This window comes from Galeopterus variegatus, unplaced genomic scaffold (assembly GCF_000696425.1).
Source record: "Galeopterus variegatus unplaced genomic scaffold, G_variegatus-3.0.2 Scaffold4985, whole genome shotgun sequence".
Lineage (NCBI taxonomy): Eukaryota > Metazoa > Chordata > Mammalia > Dermoptera > Cynocephalidae > Galeopterus > Galeopterus variegatus.
This window is the reverse complement of record NW_007731096.1, coordinates 136,016-146,781: the sequence shown is the minus strand read 5'-3', so window position 1 is coordinate 146,781 and position 10,766 is coordinate 136,016. Positions and strand designations below refer to the sequence as shown.

Below are 10,766 nucleotides of genomic sequence, written 5' to 3'. Positions count from 1 at the left end.
GCACCTCGCTCAGCCAGTGAGCGGGAACCGGTCTGTATGTGGGATCCGAACCCTCGGCGGGAGTGCCGCCGCGCTCCCAAGCGGCGCACTGTAGCAGTGCGCCACCGGGCTGGCCCTAGAGTGACTTTAATGAATAAGAAATTTATACAGGTTTGGTTAAATTAAGCAATAGGTGTTATACAGCTATTTTATTCCAGTGAGGAAGTATTGAAGATTTATTAGAGGAAGTGATTTTGTGTCTTTGGGGGCTTTGTGTAGTTCACATATAAACATCAATACTTGCTGATGTAGTGGAAGTGTTTTGCTCACTTTTCCATTCTGAAGATTTCTAGAGACTTCAAAGCTTAAAAGGAGTAAGAAGAAAAGAAGGCAATAGATTTGACAGTTTGCAGTGCTCTTAGGCATTTTGGTTCTGCAGATCTAGTGCTGAGAATAAGGAATATGTGAGTAAATAAATTAGGGTGTGGTGAAGAAACATAGAGACTTCAAAGCTTAAAAGGAGTAAGAAGAAAAGAAGGCAATAGATTTGACAGTTTGCAGAGCTCTTAGGCATTTTGGTTCTGCAGATCTAGTGCTGAGAATAAGGAATATGTGAGTAAATAAATTAGGGTGTGGTGAAGAAACACGGACCATCACCTGGGGGTTCTAATTCTTTCTTTGACAGACTATCTCCTGGTTTATGTACCATGATTTTTTTTTATTAAATTTTTATTGAATCATAATTAATTATACATATTTTTTGGGTTCAATGTTGAGACATGTTGATCAAATCAATATTACAAGCATATATATTGTTACAAATCATAGTTATTCTTTATGCCCCTTGTGCAATATCTCCCCATCCCCTCTCCCTCCCCTAATTACCCTAGATTTCTTCCCTGCTTCTGAAAGAGTAGTGGTTACTCTGTTGATTTGTTGCCTGGATGATATGTCCAATGCTGAGAGGTGTTTTCAGGTCCCCCAATATTATCGTGGAGCAGATGCTTCTTCTGTCACTCAGGAATGAGCTTTGTGGAGAGAGACATACTCTTCTTTTCTTTGGTCTCTGCTGGTGACTCTCCTTGTGTCCATGCACTCCAGTGGCTGGCAGACTATCTGCGTGGTGGTTGTGGTGTCTAGCCACTTGCGCAGCGGTTGTGGTGTCTAGCCACTTGCGCAGCAGTCGTGGTTACTGTGGTGGCTGTGGTGTGCCTCCCACACGGAGGTGAAGTTTTTGGCATGCTCCTTGGCACTGGCAGTGTGCCTGGTTGTAGGAGGGGGGGTCTGATCCCTGGCTCCGTGCCTCAGGTCCCCAGGTGGGCCCTGAGGTGCTGGTGGTGTGCCTGGTTGTGGGTGGGGACTGGTGTCTGGCTGTAGGCCTCAGGTCCCCTGGCAGGCCCCAAGGCTCTGGCGGTGTGCTTGGGCCAGAACTAATTTTTTGTCCTTTGCTTACTTCTAAAATGAAGGATCTTCCTGTGAGGATCAGTACTTGAGCTGTGTGGTATAGCTAAATTGCTGCTTTGCTGCTGCTTCCTTAGGGAAGACTTTTTGTGCAGCTTAGTTGTTAATAGTTGACTTTATAGGTACTTCCGGCTCTCCAGAGACCCAGGGAACCTGGGTTGTATAGAAACTCTGATCTGGCCCTGACTCTTTTCATCAAACTGCACCCCATGCAATTCTATATTCCTGACCAGTCTACTCTGAGTGGTCCTACACTGATTGGGGGCAGATCAGCTGTCCTTGCTGTGTCATAGTGTTCCCCTGGTGGGCCCGTCTCCCTCACCGCCCATGCTGCAAACACTTCCCATGGGATGGGCCATGCACTGGTCCCTGTGATGACTCACCAGCCTCTGAGTGGCTCCTTTTTTCAGTTACGGCTCCTTGCTTCTATGTGGGTCCATGGGAACCCTATTAGTGGTCTTGCTGGCCTGGGAGCCACCAAGGCTCTCCTCCCCTGCCGCCTCTAAGCAACTCCATCTGAAGGGCACAGCTGCGGCTTTTGCAAGCACCTGCTCCTTGCATTCAGTAGCTCCAGCCTTAAAGCAGCTGCAGCATGGAATGGTCAGAGTGTTTTTTTCTTTCTCTCATCGTGGCTTCTCCTGCCTTCATGCACTCTGTACGTCTCTCCTCCTCTTCCTCTGAGCTCAAGCAGCCCTAGCTTGGCTGTTGTTGCTTTTTTATAGTTGTAAATTGATTGATTTGTGGGAGAGAGTGATGCTAAGGACTGTTTATTCCTCCATCTTGCCTGGAAGCCTCTGTAGCATGATATTTTAACCAGTATTGTGATTAAATTGTTAAATTTTGCCCCTTACGTTACTCTTCCTTTATTTAGAAATGACCTTAACTAGAATAGAAATATTATTTGCAAATTTAATTGTTTCCACGAGCTTCAGTCTTTTTCATAGCTCTCATGTACAGCTCATAATGGTTTTAGCCTTATGTAATGTTGAGTTCATAAGGGTGTTTATAAGATTTTGCTTTCATAATCCCATCAGGCATTTCCCCTAATCCCTTGGCAATAGTACTACCATAATTTGATCTATTTTAAAATATAAGAATAACATGGTTTTCTTCTCATGACTGAATTATGTTTATGTATCAGAATTAACTTCAGAGAAGCAAAAAATTTTACGGTTACTATTGATTCTTTGCTATCAGCATTTGTCTCATTCACTTCCATTTAAAGTAAAATCTCTTCTTCCATCCCAGTGGCCTTATGGCTCTTTGCACTTTGTTTCCTCTTCCTTACTTCTGCCTGGTCCTTTGGTGTTAGAGTTCTCCATCAGTTCGTTGTTAGACCCTTCATCTCTCTAAAATGCTGAGAAACCTTTCTCTAGTGACTACCACCTATCAGCTGGTGACTCCCAAATTAATAGATCTTGCTCAGTTCTTAATCTTAAATCCCAAACTTGTCTGTCCTATTGAACATCTCCAATTAAATGCTTCACAGGTGACCTAAATAAAATATGTCTAAAATTGAACTTCTTTCTTGCCTCAACTGCTTCTTCTTACTTGCTCTTCACCTCAGGGAATGGCATCACCATTTTTTCAGTTGCGAAACCCAAATTTCTGGTAATATATATTTGGTATTCTCTCTCCTTACAAAAGCTTCATCCCCAACCCCACCTCTCTCCCTTTACTCTATTTTTGTTGGTCTAATGACCACTTTTCTTCAGGACTCTTCCCTAAGATAATAGATTCTATAAAGCCTTCTCAGATATCCAAGGCTGGTTTATGTGTTTCTTCCATAACACTCTTGGGCTTCTCCTTTCTGCGTTTATCAAGCTGTCTTATGATGTATTTTATTTATTGTGTCAGCTTATTCTTCCTAACTAGACTATGAATTCTTTGAAGACAGAGACTATTTTTCTCATCTCTTCTAGTACGGTGCCTAGCACAAAGTAGGGCCATGAAAATATTTGTTTTGGTGACTATTTTTGTTGTTGAAAAGTGAATAAAAGGGAAGCATCAGGAGGAGGGAGTTTGTTTAAATTAATTCATATTATAGTCTGCTTAGCCTCCTAGGATTATAACTATGTTAAAAACAAGAAACTTACTAATCAAGGTAGAGTATTGGTAGTATGACACAGAGTTTGGTGATGAATTTCATACATGCAGAGAGTAGGTTTTTTTGGCAAGAGTCTGTTAAATCAGACCTGGTTAACTGCCTGGCCTAATACTTGCTCATTAACGTTACACTCTGTTGCCCATGAAAAAACTTAGAGTTTGTTGGAAGCGAGGTGGTTAGGCTTTTTGGAAGCAAGGGACCCAGTATACTAAGTAATGAGGTTTAAAACTTAGTTTTACCCGATTTTGTAGATATTGAGGGGCTGACTGAGTGATATCAAGGCTATGTGTCAAATCCTTTTTCTTTACAAAGTGATTATTTTCTTAATTCAATCTGAGTAAGGTAAAATAAAAACTCAGACTAATGAAGGTAAACTAACTTTATGTGTTGTCTAATATAGATGATTATTTTGTTTTTTGAAACAGGCCAGTTTCAGTGATGTTCTGATCAGGGCTCACCATTTCCCTAGAAATCTTATTACTAGTTAAATTGAGATTTGTGAAAAAAGATTGATGAAGTATAAATGTTCATGTTAATTACTTGCCACACAGCCAAGAAGACTTCAGTGTTACTCAGTTTATTTATCCTTTTAGTCAAAAGCTGAGTCTGTCCTTTGTGTGTAAAAATTACCTAAATTAATTATTTTATGTTTATAAACATGTTATTTTTGAGACAGTATATATGTTTTGACATCTAGTTCATTGCTACGCCAATAATAATTGGTTTTTGAAGAGATTGTGACATTTTATATAGTGTAGACCTCCTTTTTACCAGATTGAATATTTTTTCTAGTATGAATAAAACAGTGCTTGTTTAAAGTAAAATTTAAAAACCAAGACAGAACAATTTGAGGAAGAACTGCTGCTTTGTATTTTTAAAGCAAATATTACTAGTTAATTTCAGACAATTAACCATATTGGCTAGAACATTCGTTTGCCTTTGCATGACAATTTTGAACACTTTAATGAAAAGATTATTTATTGTTCAGAAAGCTGAACATGAATGATTTTGCTGTGAGATAAACATTTAATTTTTTTCTCTCTTTAGATAATCGTATGGAAGAGATACAGTGATTTTAAGAAACTACACAAAGAACTATGGCAAATTCATAAACACTTATTTCGACATTCAGAATTGTTTCCTCCATTTGCTAAAGGAATAGTGTTTGGTAAGTAATTGTTTTGAAATTGTGATTTTAAAAAAGTGATGATTAGCTAATTACATGTATATGCTGAACCCTGACATACTATACTATGAAGTCAAGAAGGCTTTTGCTGTAGATTGGATGCACTCCCCGCCCCCCACCGCCCCGCACCTCATGAAGCTTAAATTCCCACTGTAACTGTTGAGGGTGGGAAATCCTATTATGGTAGTTGAAAGGTGGGGCCTTGAAGAGGTGATTAGATTGTAGGACCATGCCTAGTGAATGGATTAAAAATGGTGGTCAGGGGCGTGGTTCTGAGGGCTTTAAAAGAAGAGCGCATGAGAGGTTAGTTTCTGTCTGCTCTGCCATTTTCTGCCATGTGAGACTCCTGGGTTACTGTCACCACCACCAAGACTTTCACCACATGTGTTCCTTGAACTTTGGACTTCCCAGCCTCTGAAACTGTAAGTAATTTTCTTTTCTTTATAAATCACCCAGTGTCAAGTATTTTGTTATAGCAACAGAAACAAACTAATCTACCTCTTTACTTATGAAAATAATTCATGCTGTTCAATAAGCAGTTGAAGTTTTTCATGTTCTTGGTATCATTTTGTTTACTCAGAACACATTTACTCTTCCCTTTCATGAAAAAACAATTCCAACTCCAACTAAACAAATTAAAAAAAACTGTAAGAACATAAGAGAAGATGATGTTCAATTAGAGTCATGCTCCACATAATGATGTTTTGGCCAATGGCAGACTGCATGTAGGACAGTAGTCCTATAAGAATATAAGGACTATACCATATAGCCTAGGTGCACAGTAGGCTGTATCATCTAGATTTGTGTAAGTACACTCTATGATGTTTGCACGATGAAATTACGTAAGGACACCTTTCTCAGAATATTTCACCAACATTAAGTGACGCATGACTGTATTCTCATAGTTCTGAAATTCCTGCATTAAAAAAAAATAAGTCTCCATTTTCCATGTTTTCCTGACACCTTTCTCATAATATGAGTGGCTGTAGTGTGAGTCACCTTGTCCAAATATGGACATTCTGGGATGATGCTCTGGGTATGTTATTGATTAAGTCACAACCGTCCTTATGTTTCTGAGACCAGTCAAATGAAAAAAATCTCTTTGATAAAATTTAGCTATGTATTTGATATAGAAAATATGAAAAAACACACAAAAAATGATAACAATAACAGCAACTATCACCAAAATCACTCAGGAATAAACATGGTTACATGGTTAATATTTTGTATTATGTCTACCAATCTTTTTTTTCTTTTATTCTTTTAATTTTAATTTTTTTTTATTGCATGTTTATGGGGTATAGTTTGTTTTAATACATGCATATATTATATAATGATCTAATCAGAATAGTTAGTATATCTGTCACCTAAACATTTATCATTTCTTTGTAGTTGTAACGTTCAAGATCCTCTTTTCTGGCTATTTTGAAATATATGATACAATTTTATTAGCTATTTTCATCCTATAGCACCAGAATTTATTCTTCCAATCTAATGTAACTTTGTAACTTTGTACCAGTCTACCAGCTTTTCCCTGGCCCCTGCTCCCCATCCCTTTCCCTGCCTCCGGTAACCACTATTTCTTTTTTTCTCTCTTTTTAATTTATTTTTCTTAATTAACCCATCATAATTGTATGTATTTATGGAGTACAATATAATGTTTGGGTACATTCATACTGAGTGCAGTGATCATATTGGGTTGGTTAATATGCCCATCACTTCAAACATTTGTCATTTGTTTGTATTAGGAATATTTGACATTTTGACTAGCTGTTAAAAGATACACAGCATTTTGTTTTTAACTGTAGTCTCCATATTTACTATAGAACCCTGGTTCCCATTCTTCCTATCTCTCTGATATTTTGTGTTCACTGAATGACCACCCTCTCCTCATCCTCCTCTTCCCTTTCTCCCCACCATTTTCTAGTAACCACTTTTCTGCTCTCTACATCTATGAGAACAACTTTTTTAGCTTCCACGTATGAGTGAGGACATGTGGTATTTTTCTATGTCTGGCTTATTTCACTTCACATAATTTTCTCTAAGCTCATCCATGTTGCTGCAAATGGCAGAATTTCATTCTTTTTTTGGCTGAGTAGTATTCCATTGTGTACATATACCACGTTTTCTTTATCCAGTCATCTGTGAAAGGACATTTAGGTTGGTTTCAACTCTTGATTATTGTGAATAGAGCTGTGATAAACACTGGAGTGCAGATGTCTCTTTGGCTTACTGATCTCCATTCCTTTAGATATATACCCAGTAGTGGGATTGCTGGATCATATGGTAGTTCTGTCTGTAGTTGTTTGAGAAACCTCCATACTGTTTTCATAGTGGCTTTAGTAATTTACATTCCCACCAACAGTGTAGAAGAGTTCTCCTTTCTTTGCGTATTTGTCAGCCTTGTTATTTTCCATGTTTTTGATAATAGCCGTTCTAACTGGGGCAAGATGGTATATCACTGTCATTTTGATTTGCGTTTCTCTGATGATTAGTGATGTTGAACATTTTTTCATATGCTTGTTGGACATTTGTATATCTTCCTTTAAAAACTGTCCAGTTTCTTTGCCCATTTTTAAATTGGATTATTATTTTTTTACTGTTGAGTTTTTTGTATATTTTGGATATTAATCCCTTGTCAGACACTTAGTTTGCAGATATTTTCTCCCATTTTGCAGATTGTCTTTTTTGCTCTGTTTCCTTTACTATGCAGAAGCTTTATGATATAATCCCATTTTTAGTTAATTTTTGCTTTTGTTCCCCGTGCTTCTGACATATTGCTCATAAAGTCTTTGTCTGCACCTATTTCCTGAAGTGTTTCCCCTATGTTTTCTTCTAGAAGTTTTGTAGTTTTGGGTCTTACATTTAAGTCTTTAACACATTGAGTTAATTTTAGTATATGATGAGAGACAGAGGTCTGGTTTCATTCTTCTACACGTGGATCTCCAATTTGCCCAGCATCATTTATTGAATGTCCTTTTTCCAGTGGATGTTCTTGGCTCCTTTGTCAAAAATCAGTTGGCTGTAGATATGTGGATTTTTTTCTGAATTCTCTATTCTGTTCTATTGGTCTGTGTGTCTGTTTTTGTGCCAGTACCATGCTGTTTGATTACTGTTGCTTTGTAATATATTTTGAAGTCAGGGAATGTGATACCCTCTGCTTTGTTCTTTTTGCTCAGGGTTGCTTTGCCCATTTGGGGTCTCTGGTTGTTCCATATAAATTTTAGAATTTTTTTTTTCTATTTCTGTGAAGTATGTCATTGGTCATTTGATGGGGATTGCATTGAATCTGTGGATCACTTTGGATAGTGTGGTCATTTTGATGATAATGATTCTTCCAGTCTGTGAGCATGGGATATCTTTCCATTTTTTTGTGTCTTCTTTAATGTTTTTAATCAGTGCTTTGTAGTTTTCATTGTATAGATCCTTCACCTCCTTGGTTAAACATATTCCTAGGTATTTTTGTCATTGTTGTTGCTATTATAAATAGGATAGCTTTCTTGGTTTCTTTTTCTGCTAGTCGTTGTTGGTGTTTAGAAATACTACTGATTTTTGTACGTTGATTTTGTATCTTATGACTTTACTTAATTTGTTTATAAGAATGAGGAGTTTTTTGGTAGAGTCTTTAGGTTTCTCTCTCTTATAATCATGTCATCTGCAAACATGGAAAACTTGATTTCCTCCTTTCAAATTTGGATGACCTTTATTTCTCTTGCCTAATTGCTCTGTCTACGACTTCCAGTACTATGTCAAATAGAAGTGCTGAGAGTGGGTATCCTTGTTTTGTCCCAGTTCTTATGGGGAAAGCTTTCAGCTTTTCCCCATTTGGTATGGTATTAGCTGTGGGTTTGTCATATATAGCCTTTACTGTATTAAAATACTATCCTTTTATGCCTAATTTGTTGAAAAGGGATGTTGAATTTTATCCAATGCTGCTTCTGCATCTGTCAAGATGATCATATGGTTTTTCTCTTTCATTCTTTTGATGTGATGTATTATATACATTCATTTGTGTGTGTTGAACCATCCTTAGATCCCTGGGATAAATTACACTTTATTGTGGCGTACAGTCTTTTTGATGTGTTGTTGGATTTGGTTTGCTAGAATTTTATTGCAGATTTTTATATCTGTGGTCATTAGAGATATTGGCCTGTAGTTTTCTTTTTCTGTTGTGTCCCTGCATGGTTTTGGTATCGGGGTAATGCTGACCTCATAGTAATTGTTGGGAAGAATTCCATCCACTTCAATTTTTTGAAATAGTTTAAGAAGTATTGGTATTAGTTCTTCTTTAAACGTTTGGTAGAATGCAGCAGTAAAGCCATCTGGTCCTGGGGTTTTCTTTGTTGGGAGACTTTTTATAACTGATTCTATCTTGTTACTTGTTATTGGTAAATTTAGGTTTTCTATTCTTGGTTCAGTCTTGGTAGGTCAGATGTATACAGGAATTTACCGATTTCCTCTAGGTTTTCATATTTATTGGCATATAGTTGTTCATAATAGGCTCTGATGATTCTTTGTATTTGGTGCTGTCTGTTGTCTCCTTTTGCATTTTTGATTTATTTATTTGGGTCTTTTTTTTCTTGGTTAGTCTGGCAATTTATTGACAGAAAATAGATTTGTCAATTTTGCTTGTCTTCAAAGAACCAGCTTTTTGTTTGGTTGATTTTTTTGTATAGTATTTTTAGTCTCAATTTCATATATTTCTGCTCTGATTTCTATTTTTTCTTTTTTCCTGCTTATTTTGGGTACATTTTGTTTTTCCTGTTCTAGTTCCTTGAGAGCATTTTTAGGCTGTTTATTTGAAATCTATTTTTTTGATGTAGGCATTTATTGCTATAAACCTTTTTTTTTTTTTAATTGGCTGGCTGGTATGGGGATCTGAACCATTGACTCTGGGGTTATAAAACTGCGCTCTAATGAACTGAGATAACTGGCCAGCCCAAACTTCCCTCTTAGTACTACCTTGGCTGTACCCCATAGGTTTTAGCATGTTGTGTTTCTGTCCCAATTAACTTCAAGAAATTTTTTGATTTCCTTCTTAATCTCTTCTTTGACCCACTGGTCATTCAGGAACATGTTGTTTAATTTCCATGTATTTGTGTAGTTTCTTAAGTTCCTCCTGTTATTGATATCTAATTTTTTTCCATTATGGTTAGAAAAAATACTTGATATGACTTTGATTTTTTTGGACTTGTTGAGATTTGTTTTTTGGCCTTATAGATGGTCAATCCCGGAGAATGTTTCATGTGCTGATAAGAATGCGTATTTTGCAACTCTTGGATGAAATGCTCTGTATATGTCTGTTAGGTCCATGTAGTCTATGGTGCCATTTAAATTCAATGTTTCAGGCCGGCCCGGTGGCGCACTTGGTAGAGTGCGGCACTTAGGAGTGTGGCGGCGCTCCCGCCGAGGGTTCGGATCCCATATAGAGACCGGTCTGCTCACTGGTTGAGTGTGGTGCGGGTGTGACAACGAGGGTTGTGATTCCGTTGCCGGTCGCAGTACGGGCGCGACACCGAGGGTTGTGATCCCGTTACCGGTCACGAAAAAAGACAAAAAGGAAAAAAAAAAATTCAGTGTTTCCTTGTTGATTTTCTGTCTCAATGATCTGTCCAGTGCTGAGAGTGGGGTATTAAAGTCCCCAACAATTAATGTGTTGGTCTCTAACTCTTTAGATCTCATAATTTGCTTTATATGTCTGGTGCTCTGCTGTTGGGTTCATAAGTGTTTATAATTGTTACATCCTCTTGCTGTATTGATCTCTTTATCATTATATAGTGCCCTTCTTTGTCTCTTAGAACAGGTTTTGATTTAATGTGTTTTATCTGATGCAAGTATAGCTACTCCTGCTTGCTTTTGTTTTCCATTTGCATGGAATAGCTTTTTCCATTGCCTCACTTTCAGTCTATGTATGTATTTGTAGGTAAGGTGTGTTTCTTGTAGGTGGCATATGGATGGGTCATGTTTTTTTTATTCATTCAGCCAATCTATGTCTTTTAATTGGAGGATTTAATCCATTTACATTCAAGGTTA

General features: G+C 37.5%; 1 protein-coding gene across 1 annotated transcript in view; it reads left to right on the top strand.

The window, feature by feature from the left end:
• The window catches only part of LOC103604126 (ribosomal protein S6 kinase delta-1-like), a 124,945-nt gene that overhangs the window by 17,737 nt on the left and 96,442 nt on the right, over nt 1-10,766 (top strand). The window contains exon 3 of the mRNA XM_008588714.1: nt 4,595-4,715. Within this exon, the coding sequence (XP_008586936.1) occupies nt 4,595-4,715 (121 nt within the window). The remainder of the gene's footprint in view (nt 1-4,594; nt 4,716-10,766) is intronic.